The 19,622-nt window shown below is 43.5% G+C and overlaps 1 protein-coding gene across 1 annotated transcript in view; it reads left to right on the top strand.

Moving 5' to 3' along the window:
* Window positions 1-19,622, top strand: part of myo16 (myosin XVI) — a 148,174-nt gene that overhangs the window by 28,272 nt on the left and 100,280 nt on the right. The window contains exons 5-7 of the mRNA XM_061723355.1: window positions 13,081-13,189; window positions 18,205-18,329; window positions 18,407-18,532. Coding sequence (XP_061579339.1) covers window positions 13,081-13,189; window positions 18,205-18,329; window positions 18,407-18,532 — 360 coding nt within the window. The remainder of the gene's footprint in view (window positions 1-13,080; window positions 13,190-18,204; window positions 18,330-18,406; window positions 18,533-19,622) is intronic.

Genomic DNA, 19,622 nt, shown 5'->3' with positions numbered 1-19,622 from the left:
CGTAATACGAGGATTTGAGCTGGTGAAATTAAACGAAAAAAATAAATAAATTAAATGATTCCTCGAGGCAGAGAAAATTCCTTGATCATTTTTTGTAATCGAATTACTCGAATTATTCGAGGAATCGTTTCAGCCCTAGATGTCTGTCCACTCATCCACTGTAGGTTTTTCTGGTTTTAACCACTTCCTTGTAATGGCCTTTCTACAGGCCGCACTTAAAATCTGAAATAAATATTTGTCCCCAGAAGTGGCGTTATCTGGTGATACTGTATAACTCCTAAGTATAAAGAAACAAGCTTAAATGAAATGTCTATCTGTAATACTTTACTCAAAATTTGACAGACCTCCTGGCAAAAAAGGGGACAATATTGAACAAGACCAAAATATATGAAACCCATCCTCACTTTAATACCCCCCCCCCCCCCCCCCGACATGGACATTAAAACATCTCCGCATCGGTCGTGTGTTTGGCTTGCAAGTGGTATTTGAGACTCCTTCGATGGTAATTCATTTCAAATCGACAGTACATGCAAATATCTTATCCAGTGTCTTATGTCTTATCCAGCAAACTTTTTGAATGTGAACTTGCCGTTCAAAAGTCCCTTTTCATTCTCCATCTTTCCTCGCTTTTCAAAAAAATTCACGCAGTGGTCCACCATACTTTTCCTCAAGCTACGGTGCCGTCGACCGCCAAAAATTATATAATGCACTTTTTTTTTTTTTTTAATCTTGCGCGTTAATCGGGCATTAAAGAAATTGTCGGCGTTAAGAGGACGTTAAGTTAACACGTTATTAAGGCGTTAACTTTGACAGCCCTAATAAAAACATAATCATGGATATAATAAAAAAAAACAAAAAAAACATCATAAATAAATAAATACCTAAAGAAAAAAAGAAAAAACATAAATAAATACCTGACGCTGAAGTGAGGTTTTAAAACCCGTATTTTCCGCCACAGACCGAAATCAATCTTCCTCCTCAAACATGTGTGAAGAAATCAAACTAAAGGAGCTTTTTTTGTGTGTTTGTGTGTTTGTGTGTTTGTGTGTCGTCATCATCTTTGATCGACACGGGAAGGAAATCTGCTGCATTCATCTATTGTGCGCCGCTCTGCCACCTCTTTCCCGTCCTTCGCGTCTCTGCCCTTGACTCCCCCTCTACCATCTCCGGTTTCCACACAGAGGCCCAGAGTGGGCTTTTTTGCTGACAGAGATGTTACCAGTGTCATCTTGGAGGGGGGTGATGAGGAGTCTGAGTGCACCGCCGCTCTGCATCCAGATTGGCTGTAATATTAATTCTCTTATCTCCGGCGTCCAAGCAGCAGGCAAACAAACCGGCTCTCAAATCCATCATCTCCAACCTCATTCCTGAACCTTCATGGCTCCACTTTAGGTTGATCGTCATCGGGGTCCTCGTTGGGATTAAGTGGAGGGTTAAGGGGGGGCACCGGATAGTTAATTACCCCATGAACGCGGGGCTGTGTGCACTATTTATAAATAGTTACACTGAAATCCTAATAAATGAGCTAAATTCTCTGCCGTTTGGTTGTGAGGGCAATCTCGGCCCGGTGTACCAGGATATGTGGAGACGAGCTGATCTTCATCTTCGTCAGACTTGTAATAAGAACTGCAGCTCAAATCTTGCTTCTATTGGAAACTCAATTATGACTTTCTCATTTCATTTCCTGTAAAACCGCGGGGGAAAGAAGAAGATGCGGCGATCGATAAACGTTAATTCCAGGCTTTGCGCAGCGCCGGTTCTACCTTTCGGACTCGCGAGCAGACGAGTGCTTTTCCCGTCTTAAACCACCGAATCGCTTTTTTTTTCTGTAATTCATCTGCTTTGATCTTTTCTGATGAATCACTCGCTTGCCGCCTCTGAACTTGTGCAAATGTGAGTCATGAGGAACTGCTCCAGCGACGACTCCGTTCTGGAGTTGACCCACTTTTCATGCTCGTGGAGGAGATTTACATTTAAAGCCCTCAACTCCAAGTTTTCCTGCTGATGCACGAGTCCTCGACAATGTGCTCATTAAGGACGTTGTGACTCTTTCTGATGATTCGACCGGGCGTCGATGCAGGATGTGTTCGGCTCCAGTGTTCAGCAGCATTTAGTCACCACGGAAACGGTCGGAGCCCAGGATGAACTACAGAGTCTATCGTGTTTCCTTAAAGGGGACCTATTATGAAAAACACGTTTTCTCTTGCTTTAACATATATAAAGTGGTCTCCCCTCAGCCTGCCAACTCAGAGAAGTGTCTGTACAGCCGCCCGGATGACCCGGCCAGTGTGATGTGGCTTCTACGTACCGTTCAGATTCTGCTCCTGTTACGTAACGAAGGAAAGGATTTACATCGGTTGGTCTCCGATGCGTGAAACCACGCCCACAACTAACTCTGGCCGGCCGGAGCTTCCGCCATTTTTTCGTAGCGGTGTATCGCGTCATTCAGGCAGCCAATCAGCACAGTGTCTCATTATCATAGCCCCGCCCACTCAGAATTTCTGCATAGATAATGAGTTTAGAGACTGGGAAGATAAAGACATGGTTTAGAGGCTGAATTTCTAATTTATTTAGCAAAAACAATCAAAAGCTTGTTTTTAAGACATTCAAGGCCTGTTTAAAATAGGTATTAGACGCCTTTAAGCATAATCTGTCTCAGAAACTTTACAACTTTACATGACTCACGTCCTTGGAAAAGTTTGATTTCATCTTTAACTTCTTCAGTCAGCACATTTACATTAACTAACAGAAAGTTGAATTGTTGCTTTATTCCGACCGATATCAACTTTTAAAATTCATGTATACACTTTAGCCGGGCTGTAGTGGAACCGAACTGAATCTCTTGAGATCGAGCTGTTAGTGCCAGATAATGCGTCCTAATACGATTTATTCCTGCATGTATACCAACCCATGCTTAGCTGAGCTACCGACCGCCCCGGGAACCCCCCTTCTGGAAGTGACGACACGGCGAAAGCCAGAATATCAACACAGTAGGAGAAGAAGAAGATGATGAACAGAGAATTAACCGGAAGAAGCCACCTAGCATTGAGGTGTCGAACGCCCCTCACTTAATAATCGATTCTCTTCTTGTGCATGTTTACTGGGATTTCTCTGAAACTCCTCAGCTAGATGGTTGCCAATATTGATTTAGATGTGCATGGAACCGCACCGAGTGAGTTGTTCTGCCACAGAGGGGACGGTTACATCAAGTCCTGTTTTAGGGGACGTATTATGAAGACGATTCATTTTTGGATGTCTGAAGTGACGACCGACTTGTTTGGCGCCACCAAAGTCTAAAACTGAGTCGGATCAGGAAGCTTCACCACGGCGACCGCCATCATTTTTACCTCAGACGAGGGTAGCGGAAAAGTGTCACCCCAGTTCCAACCACCTTCTACTAAAAGAGGTGGTTGGAAACAAAGCTGGACAAAGCTGATGACCACACCCCCTCTGGACTTTCCAGGACCCCGAACTCATCAAATAAGCCAGAACAAAACTTCTCCGCCGGCCGTTGGGACTCGTGCACAGACAGAAACACGCTCGTCAACATTTGCACACGGAGAGGAGTTATTGGGTTTATTACGAGCTTTGCAAGAACAAATATTAGGAAACTGCTGCTGTCGGAGTGAAACACGTGTGACCCGGCTGGGACGGTGGAGGCCGGAGCGTGCACGTGGAGGCCGGAGCGCGCACGTGGAGGCCGGAGCGTGCACGTGTGTCGGGTGGGAGGCTGAGCAGTTATTCTGCTTCTCAGAAGACTCACTCTTAATCTTTGCTCTTTAAGCTCCATATTTCAGTAAGTGTCTGCATTTTCATGAAGCCTCATAAAGGAGCTGATTGTTTTTATTTTATTTATTTATTCGGTGAGGACAGCACATATCGTTTATGACGTGTAAATACGCAGGACTTATTTAAACTTCAGCAAAAACAGGTATAAACACACTCAGTAGCTCACATGCAGTAACAGGAAGTTGAATTGTTGCCTTAAAGCAGCACAACGTAACTTTCAGCTTTTCTGAGTTTGGCGGCATCTTTTGGACAAAAGCGGTAGTGTTTTACCAGAAAGAACACTACGTTTCCCATGAGCACCAGCGCGTACTGCTGGAAAACTCCTGTCCCGTCACGTGCATTTGTTTTGAGAGAAGACGGGACGCTTTTCTGTTTCACCAAGTGAACAGACGGAACGCAAAAAAAAAGATGTTAAACTGCTGGAAAGGAACTGGAATTTACCGGGATACCTTAAACAAGGAAGCCAGGGAGCGGTATATGGAGAAAATAATGATTATTAACGGTCTGGATCCATATGAAATCCCTACTGAAGAATGGAGCTCCTCGTCGGAGCTCCATTATTTAGAAAGGATTACTGCCGCAGTTCTGCAGAACTACCGTCTCCGGCTACCTTGTTTAGGAGTGTTTGGCAGCTGCTTTGGTAAATGTTTGACTCGCCATGTGTTTCAATAAATTTGTATAATAGTACAACATACAGTACATGTTTTGTATCCCTCTTACTTCTCTTCTTTTTTTTGACTGCTATATTATGTTTAAGAGGCTCCGAGGGGTGAGCAATATTTTTGTTTTCCTCGTGAGATTATTTTTTTTCCTCTGCAGCTACAAATAAGAGTTCATATTTTTTCCTCAACAAACTAGTTTTATCTGAAGATTGGGGTTAATTGCACCGCAGAGAGCTGGCCAGCAACTGCGTTTAGCTGGAGAAGTGGGGAATAAAACCCGTGTTTTGATGCGACCCGGTCTGTGTGAGTGTTTGTGGTTTAAGGCTGATTTATGGTTTTGCGTTAAATCGACGCAGAGCCTACGGCGTAGGGTACGCGGCGACACGCACCGTACGTTGCGCGTCGCAAAGTACTATGCCGTAGGTCTGTGTCGATTTAACGCAGAGCCATAATTCAGGCTTTACTGTGTGGAAGATTTGGTTGTTACAGCCGCGATCCAAGCGAGCCGACGACTCTTTCACTCTTTTACTTTGTTATATCAGATACTCGGCCTCCGTGGTTCTGCCTCCGAGCAGGAAATCGGTGAAAAGTTAAACCATTAGCGATCTTTTCCCTGGTCTGTTGTGTGGAGCTGCTGCAGCCGCAACGCAGCAACTGGTTACCAGCTTCTGCGGAGCTGAGCTCCAAGCCCCGCCCATTTTCGTCACGACTGCTAATCGGGAAGGACGGGGAAGTGACGTATGCCGTAAAGCAGTCAAAGCCGTAAAATTTGTAGTTTTTTAGTGTGGCAGGGTTCCTCCATGCTCCTCAAAGTTACATAGTGCCAGTGAAGGCGATACAGACCCCTCAGACCATGACAGAGGTGTCATTAAACCTGTTGGAAGTTGATGTTCCATCACAATGACTCTGGAAATATGATATTAAGGTGGAAAAGTTACGTAATGTCGCTTTAATCCGACCGATATTGAAGTTTTAAAAGCCATGTAAAAACTTTAGCCGAGCTGTAGTCGAACCGAACTGAAGCTCTTGAGATCGAGCTGTCTAATGGCTAATCCGAGTTATTCTGTGAATGTATACGCAACCCACGCTTATCTATTATCTAAGTAATAGATAAAACAACCATGTTTAACAGTATTAAGATTTTCAAAGCTTAATACATGACTCTTTCTCAGTGATTATGGTTTTCTTATGAAACACCTTAAATGCTTTTTTCTAAAAAATTGTTCGTCAGGTTTTGATGTGGTGACTTTAGCAGGATTAATTATTATTAATTTTGTGACGTTGGCCACTTACTTATGCGTTTATGAAAACGAGACGTGTCAGTTTCTCCTCACCTCCCACGGGCACGTTGGCTGTTTCAGTGAATGTTGTTTTCTTGTTTCGCGCAAAAAGCAGTTGTCCTACCCTTCTTTCCCAACCTGCCCCAGGAGTCGCTCATAAATCTCTGTCCCGCACTTCCGCCGTGTCGTCAGACTCATATTAGCCGTAAATGTCAGCCGGTTACAATCGTTACACAGGATTCCCTGTTTGTGGTTCGTTAAACAAACAGGAAGCAGTTTACAGTGGGAATGTTTTCCAGCTCCTTCCTCCGTGTTGCTTTTAGCACCTGATCCCAACGAGGGGATATTAGTCCTGCTGGAGGGCTCGGCCACTTCCTGATCTCTTCTTTCATGGTCTTTTTGGTGATTAGTGCAGTTTTCTCTAAAGAGAACCAACATCGTGGATGTTATACAACGACACATGCGACGCTGTTGGAGCTAAGGCTAATGGCTCTGGTCTTGTCCCATGATTGGTAGATGGTGGTTTGACAGCTCTGGCGTCTGGAGTCCCTGATGAGTATAAATCTCCTCATAAATGCAGGTCGTACCCAGTAGACTTGAAGTTCTCGAGACCACTTTTTAGTGGTCGGTATTGTCTCGGTCTCGGACTCGGATAACTGAGAGTCCGTTGCACCAAAGTGACAGAATCTTGTGATCAGCAGTTCTTCCTCTTGTTAATGTACAGTTTTGTAAACTATTTGTATTTTGCATTTGATTTACTGTTTTGGTGCATCTGCATCTGTGTTTGCATTTAATTACAGTTTTGTGTTTATAAGGCCTTATTTAAATAAATATATGAATAATATTTGCATATCGTTGATTAAGCATCAGGTCCATTTCAGTGATGCGGATATACGTGTAATCTGGCCACTATAATGGTAAATAGTGTAAATTCAAATCGATAATTGTGTGCATCTTTAATATCTAAAGTTTCAGATTCAGATGACTTTATTAATCTCTTTGGGAGGTTCCCTCGGGGAAATTGACATCTCCAATAAACCGTCAAAAAAATTCCCCACGGTAAGAATTTGTCATCTCGCGGTAAAAACGACAAATTCCCGTTGATGTTTTTGTGTAATAGCTGGGAGGGAATATGTCAAAAATCATAAAGATTGTGCACTTGGTGACAAGTTTTTGATATTTGGCATGGTGTTAGGTATGGACATAAGGTTTTCAAAAACCACCGCAAACAAATTGGGATGGCCCCCTAGTGGCTGGTTTGCAGAAAATTCAAAATGGCTCCCGCTGAAAAGACCAAAGGTCATATCTCAGCTTCTCTTAGTCCTAGATTATTGTTTATTGTCACTTTCTCTACTTGTTTTGGTGCTAGGAATTCAATTCTGAGATATATTTCCTATTTCAAGGTCATGTTGAAGGTCAAATTTAATTCTCAAGGTCATTTTTTGCACAAAAAACTCCATATCTCTAGAATTAAGTCACATAGAAAGATTATATAGGGCTCTAGACCCCTATTTTTACCCCCAAGGAATGCAATTTTCTGTTTATTGGACAGGTCACTATCACTGTGTCAATCTCATTGGTTGAGTACAGTGGCATTCATTCAGGTTTAAAGCTAGGGTCTACGATTTTACATATCGTACATTTTTATCAAAGTCATTTATAAGGTTGTTATGACCCAATAGTGTTACCTATGAAATATGATTAGCAAAAAGAACCAAAAGAAAATATTTCTTCTATCTGCTGTAATCCTGCAAAGAAGTCAACCAATAGGCGCCATTCGGCCGACCGGCGCCTATTGGTCAATCTGCTTGAATGTCAGTGATTGGACAGTCCTCACCTACTCCACGCCTCCCAAAGTACGGCAACACAAAGGACATTTGAGAGAGAGTATTTGCCGAAGCGGCGCTTGTTTTTGGTCCTGCTGGCTCCCGTACCAAAGGGCGTGTGTCGGAGGCGGGAGCTTCATGTGAGGCAGAGCACGGGGAAGGGGGTTTGTGTGGGGAGTAGGTGTCTTTTTTTTTTTTTTAACTCAAGATCATAGACCCTAGCTTTAAGATGAACATAACCTCAGAACTAAAGGTATTCTATGCAACAAATCCTTGATCCCTGATCAGCTAGCAAGATTTGAAAGAGGCACCTCTAAGCCCCGCCCATTCGGTCCAAATGATACGGATTGGTCCAGGTCCAGGAAGGGAAAGAACCAATCAGATGTCTTCATTTTAAACCACGCCCCCCCACCCTGTCCCATGCGCGCACTCGCTTCCAGCCCCCGTGTCCACTTCCCACAGGTCCTCCTGGGCTTACAGTGTCCCAGTGTAACCCCCCTCCCTCCCTCCCTGCCACGGACCCCAGTATATAGATATTATGTAGTTATTTCCAGAGCAGCTCAGTCCCCGCCCCGCTGTGTGTGACCGGGGAGCGGGAGCCGTTAGTCCTGCTGCTGCTGCTGCTGCTGCAGAGGCTGCTGCTCCTGCTGCTGCTGCTGCTGCTGCTGCTGCGGGGGCACGTGAACAGCCGCAGCCGTGAAAAGCCGCAGCAGCTCTGCCTCGGAAGCTGTATGGGGTCCGTGGGGATGTAGGCGTCTTGCGGCGAGAGCTGAGCGCGCCGGTGCACGGCACCGCAGCGCACCGGCTCTGTTGCCGCAGCTACGCCGTAGGCTACGGCATAGCCGTGGCTTTAGAGCCTGCAGCGCGATGGAGACAGGCAGGATGCACGTTTGGGTGGGCACAGCCCCCCCCTGCCCCCCCTAAAACCGGCCTCGCTTACAGGTGAATGAGACATGGGGTAGTTTTGCTGTAAATGTGCTGTCCAAAATGTTTAATAATTGTATGAGCGTTCGTGTTTGTGGGGGCGTGGCTTTGGACGGAGCGCTCGTGGGTGGGGGCGGGGCTTAGAGGAAGCGCCACTTTCAAATCTTGCTAGCTCTAGGAAGTTGCATAGAATAACTCACAGTGAAAGAATAGGATTTTATTAAATAACACCCACAAAAAACATCAGCTGTGCATATTTAAACTCACTTAAAATCTACAATGCCTGCCTCTATGGCCTCGTTTATTGGGCCAAGAGTATGAAATCAGAGCTACTTCACTCTTCATTATTAGTGTAGCCTCCCTCACACTTACAAAAGGTGGTACAGTGGAGTCCAGCTCGGTAGCATTTACAGTTTCCCTTACAGGAAACCACACAGCCACAGTGAAGGAGAAGTGTGCATCCCTTGCTGACATCTTCCAGATCTGTCCAATATGGCACCCACACTTTGGTTCTGGCATTCCATTCCCAACCCCAATCACATGGGTCTGGAATCTTAGGAGTTTTGGGGAGGGATTGCTTCCAGCTTGCCATGCTGGAATAAGGCGTGCTGGGTCGGGGGGATTGAATCCAGGGACTTGAGGCTATGGGTGAAAACAAGCTTCCTGGCTTCATTGACTGACTCTACACTGCAGTCCTTGCTATACATTAGAACAGTCCAGCGTTCGAGATGTCGCATATGCACTGATTCCAGTGTGACGCTGGTTGGGTCTTGGGTGATTTCAATGAGGGTGTTGGTGACTTCAGGAAAAGCTGTCCATGCATTCCATGTGTTTTTTTTTTTGCCAACTCCAAAGATTGCTGATACAACGTTACACACGGTGAATGCGTGGAAGAAGGGCAGTGCTTGGCATTTTTGAGGTCCCAGCATTTCTGAGATGTGGTGAATTGGAATATCTTTATATGCTTTTCCTGATCCAAAGCCAATCCACAGTTCTGAGAGGCCCGGCTCCTTGAACAGGTTGATGGCCAGCACCACTACATCACTATCTACTGTCTTTAGGTAAGCCTTGGAGCATGGATTCAATGTGCTCAAATACATAAACAAACAAAACAAACAAAAAGGCTTGTAGGTTAGTTGGTTTGTTGCTCAGGACAAGGTCAGCCTTTGTTGTGAGAAGGTAGTACTCTGAGCCAGCTGTGATCTCTTGAAGGTTCTGACTAAGGTACTGAAACATCTGGTCTTTATTTTGACTGTCCTTGAGGAACTTCTGCCATTGAGCTCCCTTTGGCAGAGGCATCTTAGCAGACACTCATGTTCGACACCCTGCAGTCCCACCCCGCTTGACACGAGTTTGGTATTTCAGACTTGCCTCTATATATGTATTCCAGACCGCATACACTCTTGTCGTTCTGTCAGTCATCAGGCTGCGCAAGTAGGTTAGCAAGTGCATTTGAGTGTACTCTCCAAACACTCTGGCACGCTGGGTCTTGATGATATGTATTACTGCTGCCATATCAAGCACAACTACAGAAGCCTCTTTGGCTGATGGAGAGGGGCCAGGACCAGGCATTCCTGGTAGGCATCCACAAATATCTGACTTGGTTCCTGACTGGAGTTTGCCTTGATCAGACAAGGATGGAGGCTCACGCTGATTCTCGTGCTCAAAGAATTCATCGATGTCTAGATCAGGACGGGCTTGTAGGGACAAGAAGAGCTTGGTGATTAGAGCTGTATTTGCCTTGGCAGAGCCCAGCTTGCTTGCAGGCCACCTCAAACTCATCAATGGCCCGTAGGAAACTAGGTTTCAAGAACTCGATGATCTCCTTCTCCTCTTGCTGACCATAGAGGACTTTGATCCACTATCTTCCTTTAGAAATTTGATGCTGTGCTTCTGACTTTGATCAAGTGCCATTAATGTGAACTTCTTTTCACCACGTTGTACGACAAACTTGCCCTCCATGAAAGCCTCATGTACCGATGGGTGGGTATCTGGTAGACGTGCCATCTTTCAAGAAGACTGGCATCCAGCGGGCATAGTTTGTATGTCCAAAGGCAAATAACCATGGCCACAGATCCTCACAAGCTTTCAGGGTTAGTGGCCAATTGCCCACTCGCTGACCCCGGATGAGGCGGCAGTTGATCATCAGGTAGTCTCTCACTGTCAGCCAGTAAGAGATTGTTGGAGCATTACTCATAAGTCGATTCTCCCACATCTCCATGGTTTCATGAGGCCCATAGCTCTCTTGGCAGTATTCATCATATGCCTGTACTTTGAGTACATGGAGCCAGGCAAGAGTAAGCTGGTATGCATACCTTGTACGTTTGACATGCTTGCCACTTAGAAGAGATGCTGCAACACCAGTGTTGAAAATTTTGCGAGAGAAAACACCTGGTCCCAGCCAGACCCAGCCAACAGCTTACGCCCAGACTCTTGGGACATCATCTCGATGTGAAGGAAGCCCATGAAGTACACCATCTTTGATTCACCAACCTCATTAGGGAACTTCCACTGACATTTTTCTGTTGGGCATACAGAGGACAGTCATCCGCTATGACTGGAATCTGGCCAGGATTCACAAACTCTGTTGCCTTCATGACCACAAGCATTGAGTGTTTCTGCGCCCAATGCTTGACATCTTCATGGCTTTGGCCATGTGAGATGAACCCAGAGTAGGTCACTGGTGTGTCTTGAAGTGTTCCATCGTTTTCTATCAGGACCTTGTGGACATGGTCTAGCCATGCTTCGTCAGGCACCCCTGCTCGGTTGTTTTAAGAAAAAGTTGGTCTGGCTGTTCCAACTAGAATTGATGAAAGCTTGATTTCCACAGCATATTCAGCTATACACGGCACAATGGCAAAGTCATCCGGAAGCTTGATAGTGGTGCCTTCAGAAGCTGAAGGCACCACTATCCCCCCCATGTTGTCACATGTCAGATGGTTAGTCTGGGATATAGCGGTGCCATGGATATCAAATCGACCACACTCGTCAATATTATCAACTCCACCAGTACTTGCTTTCGTTGTGGCTTTGTTCTGAAGTTGAGTTCATCTTAAGCCTGAACGATGGCCATAATGCTCACCCAATTAGATTATTGATACTACAGCGATAGTGACCTGTCCAATAAACAGAAAATTACATTCCTTGGGGGTGAAAATAGGGGTCTAGAGCCCTATATAAGCTTTCTATGTGACTTAATTCTAGAGATATGGAGTTTTTATGTACAAAAAATGACCTTGAAAATTAAATTTGACCTTCAACATGACCTTGAAATAGGAAATCTATCTCAGAATTGAATTCCTAGCACCAAAACAAGTAGAGAAAGTGACAAGATACAACAATCTAGGACTAAGAGAAGCTGAAATATGACCTTTGGTCTTTTCAGCGGGAGCCATTTTGAATTTTCTGCAAACCGGCCACTAGGGGGCCGTCCCAATTTGTTTGCGGTGGTTTTTGAAAACCTTATGTCCATACCTAACACCATGCCAAATATCAAAAACTTGTCACCAAGTGCACGATTTTCATGAATTCCCTCCCAGCTATAAAGCTGATTTATGGTTCTGTGTTAAATCCACGCACAATGTACGTGTGAGGGAAGGAAGGAAGGAAGGAAGGAAGGAAGGAAGGAAGGAAGGAAGGAAGGAAGGAAGGAAGGAAGGAAGGAAGGAAGGAAGGAAGGAAGGAAGGAAGGAAGGAAGGAAGGAAGGAAGGAAGGAAGGAAGGAAGGAAGGAAGGAAGGAAGGAAGGAAGGAAGGAAGGAAGGAAGGAAGGAAGGAAGGAAGGAAGGAAGGAAGGAAGGAAGGAAGGAAGGAAGGAAGGAAGGAAGGAAGGAAGGAAGGAAGGAAGGAAGGAAGGAAGGAAGGAAGGAAGGAAGGAAGGAAGGAAGGAAGGAAGGAAGGAAGGAAGGAAGGAAGGAAGGAAGGAAGGAAGGAAGGAAGGAAGGAAGGAAGGAAGGAAGGAAGGAAGGAAGGAAGGAAGGAAGGAAGGAAGGAAGGAAGGAAGGAAGGAAGGAAGGAAGGAAGGAAGGAAGGAAGGAAGGAAGGAAGGAAGGAAGGAAGGAAGGAAGGAAGGAAGGAAGGAAGGAAGGAAGGAAGGAAGGAAGGAAGGAAGGAAGGAAGGAAGGAAGGAAGGAAGGAAGGAAGGAAGGAAGGAAGGAAGGAAGGAAGGAAGGAAGGAAGGAAGGAAGGAAGGAAGGAAGGAAGGAAGGAAGGAAGGAAGGAAGGAAGGAAGGAAGGAAGGAAGGAAGGAAGGAAGGAAGGAAGGAAGGAAGGAAGGAAGGAAGGAAGGAAGGAAGGAAGGAAGGAAGGAAGGAAGGAAGGAAGGAAGGAAGGAAGGATATGAGCCTGAAATAAATTAGCATAAAAGGAAAGAAAGTTAGTTAGTCCATACCGCCCATCCCTAGCTCTTAGTCTTTGCAGCTCCGTCGTTCAGGCAGTTTATCAAATGAGTCCTTTAACTCGCTGTACGACCTGTTAGCATCGTCCTGGTTCTGCTCAGGTGTCCCGCTGGGAGCCAAGATAATTAGACCCACTTCATCACTGACTCAGGTCTGATGAATGTTCGTCTCATCCTTGCCTTTTTTCTCCCCCCATGTAAAAGGCCGGCGTGAACCTCCTGCTGCAGGACATCGATGGAAACGTCCCGCTGGACTACGCCGCGGAGGGAACGGAGACCCGTTACATCCTCCGGAAACACCTGGAGGAAACCGGTAAACGCCGCTGCACAAGTCCACCCTTCCTTCTTCTTTCTGATGCCTCGATTCCACGTTTCTACAAAACCTTCCAGACTAAACGTTTATTTTAATGTGTGTGAGTGTGAAGGGTAAACGCGAGGTTCTCTGCGTGTGAAGGTGAAGCACACCCGCGGGCCTCGTGACGGCAGATAGCAGTGGGGGGGGCATCTCCCAGGGAACGGATGATAAGAGAGATAAAAGCACAGGAACGGGGAGGTGGTAGCAGATAAGTGACGAAGGGAGAAACAGGCGAAGGTGACGGAGGAATAAAAACACGGGGGATCAGACAAGAGGAGGGCAGATAAGGACGATGATGGAGGGTCTTCCCTCCGGCGCGGCGTGAGCCTGCGCTGAATCACACGACAGATGCCAGCATGTGAGGGAGGACGGCTGACTTATCAGGCTCGGACCACACACACACACACACACACACACACACACACACACACACACACACACACACACACACACACACACACACACACACACACACACACACACACACACACACACACACATACACACTCTCCGGCAGCTGATTTTTATTTCAGTCTTCTTCCTGCCAGCCGCTGTGGTGATCTCCGAAGCCCCCCCCCCCCTGTTTCTCGCTGGATTTTGCCACCATGAAACCTACTCGTACTCACCCTCTGTTGCCATAGCAACATGGTTTGCATGCACTCCATCCCCACCGGGTTTGTGTGGTGAAGGGAGAGACAGACCGTCGGTGAATATCTGCATCAGGGAGAAGGGGCGGAGAATAAATGTCCTCAAACCCCCCCCCCCCCAATCGCTGTCATCGCCGAGCCTCTTTCCTTCACGCGAGTCTCGGCTGTTTCAAACTCCTCCCACTCTGGTGAGGAAACTAGAGCTGCAGCTATCGAATATTTTAGTCATCGAGTATTCTACTGAAAATTCCATTGATTAATCGAGTAATCGAATAAAACATATTTTTGTTTAGTTTAAGAGCAATTATAAATATACATAAGATGTTAGATGTTAATTGACATTACTAAGACGTTACTAAGACTAAATTATATAATACAGTAGGTTCATGGCTGTGCATTTAAAAATCCTGAACTTACACCAGTTGACCAATTTCACTGCCGTCACTCCAAAAACTAAGAATCTTACCAAGAAATATTCTTATTTCTAACCTAAAAATGCCATTACACCTGATAACACACATCACTTAAAAGGTTAGGATTTTTTCCCACGTGTTTCAATTGAACTTTCATTTGTGTCAAGCAAATTTTAATTTCTAGTTAAGTTTTAAGTTAAAGTCTTGATAAGATTTTGAGTTTTGGCAGTGTTCAAAATAAAATTATGAGACCTGCTGTATTGGAGCACATTAGCCACTAACGCTACTTGATGTTTTATCCATCAATTACTACAGAGCTAAAATTGACAACTACCCAGTTAGCTTTATTACGTTTTTATTTTCCCCCCTCATCACTCTACAGCTCTGTGTTTTTACAGATTAAATGCGTTAGCCACGCATCGACACGCGTCATAATGAATAGAAACCTAGCCCTCCACAAGGCTAACGTTATGTTAGCAAGGTACCGTAACGTTAATCTCATTAATTAGGGCTACGTTAACTTAATTTTACCGTGTCTCGGGTGACGGTCCTCCGCTCTCAGGGTAAACAGGGTGTTGGGTGGAGATGCTGCAGCTTTGAGGACGTACTGTTGTCGTATCAAGCGTTGTCTTACAGTGAAACAGCAACAGTGTTGCCTTGGTGTCCAGCTGGAAATGCTCCCACACTTTTGACATTTTCTGCCTTTTCTTTTAGTTAAAACCAAACATATCTGCCGCCTCTTTCTTCTTCCTTTACGTGTGTCAGCGTGTTGTGCCGCATTAAACGTAGTCCGGGAGAAATACCCTGCTTTGAGCTGCAAAATTAAACAATTCCTTGAGGCAGAGAAAATTCCTCGATCATTTTTTGTAATCGAATTACTCGAATTATTCGAGGAATCATTTCAGCCCTAGAGGAAACGTCTTCGTCGGTGGAGCCTCAGATACCTCCAGTCTCATTTTATTTCATTTCATTTATTTATATAGCACAAACCCGGGGCCCACAAGCTCATAGGGGTCAATGATACGGCCCCGTTTTGTGTGATACATTCATATATAATCGTAAATTGTAGGCTATAATTACGATAAAATGTGCATTGTGCGGCCAGTGTAGGCTAATTCTTACTTTACAACTGTCCTGAACGCATCAGGGCTGTGAGCCAACGCTGATTGGCTGTAAAGCCTGAATTATGGTTCCGTGTTAAATCGACGTGTAACGTGGAACCATAAATCAGCCTTAACAGTTACAGCCAATTTGCCGACTCGGCAAATTTGCTGCCATGAAGGAGATTAGCGCTAAACTTTAAAAGAGGACTAAGCATGTACAAAGTTTTGAATGTTGCCCTGTTTTCCACGTTACCTGGATTATTTTGTTCGGGCCAAGGGTTATGGAAGAGTCAACTGGTGAGTGAGTGTAACCTTCTTAAATAATGTCTTTATCAGAATGTTGTGGTATTCTCCTGCCTATTTGAATGTGCTTTGTGTTGTTGTCAACGAGACCGCCGAGTCTATTCTCTGTTATAGAGCTCAGAAATGATGTTATAGACCGTTGTGTCTATATCTATCTAAATAGATTGTGTAATTTTAGACCAGTTGTGTTTTTTTTTGTATTTAAGCTGAATCAAAGATGGAACTGAGTCAGTCCGTGACTATCTGAGTTCCATGTGATTGACAGCTGTCAGGCCTGTGTGTGTGTGTGTGTGTGTGTGTGTGTGTGTGTGTGTGTGTGTGTGTGTGTGTGTGTGTGTGTGTGTGTGTGTGTGTGTGTGTGTGTGTGTGTGTGTGTGTGTGTGTGTGTGTGTGTGTGTGTGTGTGTGTGTGTGTGTGTGTTCTTCTGAACAAGTTTGTGACTTTACTCTGCTTTCTGCAGCATAGGCCTATAGGCTTGGCTCAATAAAAGTGAGAATAAATGTTGATTGATGGGTAGGATGAGGTGTTGTTGAACGTTAAAATGACTATCATAAGAGCCCATCGAGAATGCTCCGCACCCTCTGTACTGAGACCCGCGCTCCGCCATGAATCATCTCGTTTTCCAGGGGTCCAATATAAAACATACAACACAGTACAAAACAGTCACATACAACATACATAATACATACTGTAAGGCTCTCACACACAAACCCACAAAAGATAAAGACATTGAAGGTTAAGACAGAATAAGATGTTTTTTAAATAACCTTCTGAAGGAGTTAAAATATAATGTTGACTTCAGCGACACATTAAAGTCATTCCAGAGTTTTGGATCTAAATGTAATATTAAATTGTAGACCAGATGTTCGACAGAAGGGTAAATGAAGATTGCCACTGTGTCTAGTGGGATATGAATTAAAATTAGATGAAAAAGTAAAAAACAGCTGGAAAGTGACAGGAAGATCTTGTTTTCTATTGAGAAACTTATGCTCAAACAAGCATGAGTGGAAAACATTAAGTTTATGAATGGATAATAGGGAATATTTCATAAAAAGAGGTGCAGATGGTTCGTCTTTACCAGACTGAAAGATCGTTCTTAAGAATCTTTTTTTGATTATCAGTAATTTGTTAAGAAAAGTTGGATAAGTTGCAGACCAGACAATATTGCAATAATTCATATATGAAAATAGGAAACTATAATACAGAGTCAAGTGAGCAGAGGGACAAACCTTTTTCAGTATGCCAAGCATTTTCATTGATCTTTTGCAAACTTGATTAATATGATTATTCATATTCATATACTGTATATACCTCCAGTCTGTGTAACTTGTGTATTGATCAGCTTTTTCTACCAATCTGCTCTGAAGTGACAGTGGTGATAAATTTGCTTTTATCATCACAGAAATATAAAACTACCCTATTCTAGCTTCAGCCAATCAGAATCCAGCCCCACACTCACAAAGATTTTTGGTTGTCATTACATGTCATGTTTGACTTTACTGGTGAAGTTTGTTTCACAAATGAGATTTTAATAGGGTTGTCCCGATCAGGATTTTTTAGCTCCCGATCCGATCCCGATCACTTGAGTTCAGTATCCGCCGATCCCGATTTTTCCCAATCCGATCACTTTTTTTGGCTCCCGATACATTTCCGATACTTTTTCCCGATCAGATACATTTTGGCAATGAATTAAAAAAAAAAAAGAAAAAAAGAGGACTAAAACTAAATTATCCTAAGTTTCTTTTATTGTCCATTGGAGAACAACATGGACATATATTTCAACAAAACTTATCAGCTCTGGTGCCACAAAATGTAAAAACATGAAATTGTAAAACTAAAACAAAAAGTGCAGAATAGTGTAATGATAAAAATAAATACATGTAACTTCAAAAGAGGTGGTTGAATGACATCCAGTCAAACTCACAAACACAAGAAAATTAAGATACTTTTTGGCTTAACCTTAGTGCAACATTCTGAATGGCATGAAATGAATAGTAGCAGCTTAATGAACATGAACAGATATAAAATTTCACAATTCAAACATGTAAACCATGTTAGTTTCGCTTACTTCACCGGAAGTGACGCCGGCCGGAAGTGACGTTAAATACAACGATATATAAAACGATTTAATATTTATCAAAAACATTAATAACCAGGAATGTCCTGATACTTTTTTGGCCGATACCGATGTTTTGAAAATGCCGTGATCGGGACAACACTAGATTTTAATCAACTAAGTACACTTACAACTTACGTGGTCTTTTGTGTTCTGCTGCAATACTTTGCTGTTCTCTATTGTTTAAATTGTGTTTTGGTATTCTGATTGTTGTATGGCGACCTTGAGTGCCATGAAAGGTGCCTAACAAAAAGAGTACCGTTCATCAACGTCCAGCGGCTCATCTGATTTACAATTAGTGATCAATCGACGCCGTTAAAGCAACCCGTGCCGGGTTTCAGCCTGCTCACGGGTCTGATCCCGACAGCTGAAGGTGTGTGATGTGTTTTAGGTGTCGACGTGTCGTCTCTGAACGCCATGAGGATGCAGAGACCCGGCACCATGCTGTCGGAGGTTCGGCGGCTGGTGTCGGCGGGGGCGAGCCTGGACCAGGCCAACGAGGACGGCGTTACTCTGGTCAGTGAGGTCACCTGTGCCTCGGTCGCCCACTCCCTTCAACTCCGTATTCACCAGGTATTCTCTCCTCCCCGAAGCTCCACATGGCATCCGCCGGCGGTTACCGAGAGGTGGTGTCCCTGCTGCTGGAGGCCGGCGCCGACCCCCACCCACCCGACAACACCTTCTGGACCCCCCTTCACCTGGCCGCTAGATACGGACAGGTACGTTTGAACCTGCTCCAGCTGACATCTCTCACCCACAATGGGAATAAACGGTTATCGATAGTTGATTACGATTTGATTTGATTTCGAACATGTATGTTAAAAAAAAGAATACACCAACATGTTGGAAACGGAGTAGGATTGAAGTAAACACTTATCGAGTCCTACCCCTTACATTTAACAAGTTTCAACAAACTTACTTATAAAACACAAATAACCAAACACCCCTACTTTAATAACTATTCAATATAGTGATATACAGGACTGTTTCAGAAAATTTGAATATTGTGATTTTCTGTAATGCAATTAAAAAAAAAACTAAAATGTCATACATTCTGGATTCATTACAAATCAACTGCAATATTGCAAACCTTTTATTATTTTAATATTGCTGAGTCTTGCTGACCATGACTTACAGCTTAGGAAAACTCAAATATCCTATCTCAGAAAATTAGAATATTCTGGGAATCTTAATCTTAAACTGTAAGCCATAATCAGCAATATTAAAATAATAAAAGGCTTGCAATATTTACACAGTTAATTTGTAATGAATCCAGAATGTATGACATTTTTGTTTTTTTTAATTGTATTACAGAAAATAAAGAACTTTATCACAATATTCTAATTTTCTGAGACAGTCCTGTAATACTCAATTATATGTATATATAAATATAGTCAAAAACAAAACAAATCAAAGCAAACAATAGAAAACATTTATTTTAGTTGCATTTAGTTGTGCTACTATGTATGTATGTAATAATAGAAGTAATTATAATGTATATTATTACATTATCATTACTTTACTATCATACTACAATATAATAGACACACACATATATATATATATATATATATATATATATATATATATATATATATATATATATATATATATATATATATATATATATATAATAGACAGCAATGATATAACAATATACTTGAATAACTATATAAGAGTAGTAGTTGCAGATGGAGACAGATGGAGCACACCCCCGATCTGAACCAGTCCAACTTTATTGATCCAGATTGCTGCTATTAATGAAATAATAAGGAAACTATTGATGGGTTGTTCCTCAAAGCAGAAGAA

The sequence above is a fragment of the Cololabis saira genome, chromosome 6 (genome assembly GCF_033807715.1).
Source record: "Cololabis saira isolate AMF1-May2022 chromosome 6, fColSai1.1, whole genome shotgun sequence".
In the NCBI taxonomy this organism is placed as follows: domain Eukaryota; kingdom Metazoa; phylum Chordata; class Actinopteri; order Beloniformes; family Belonidae; genus Cololabis; species Cololabis saira.
The sequence above is the reverse complement of the archived record's forward strand: the minus strand, read 5'-3'. Positions and strand labels throughout refer to the sequence as shown.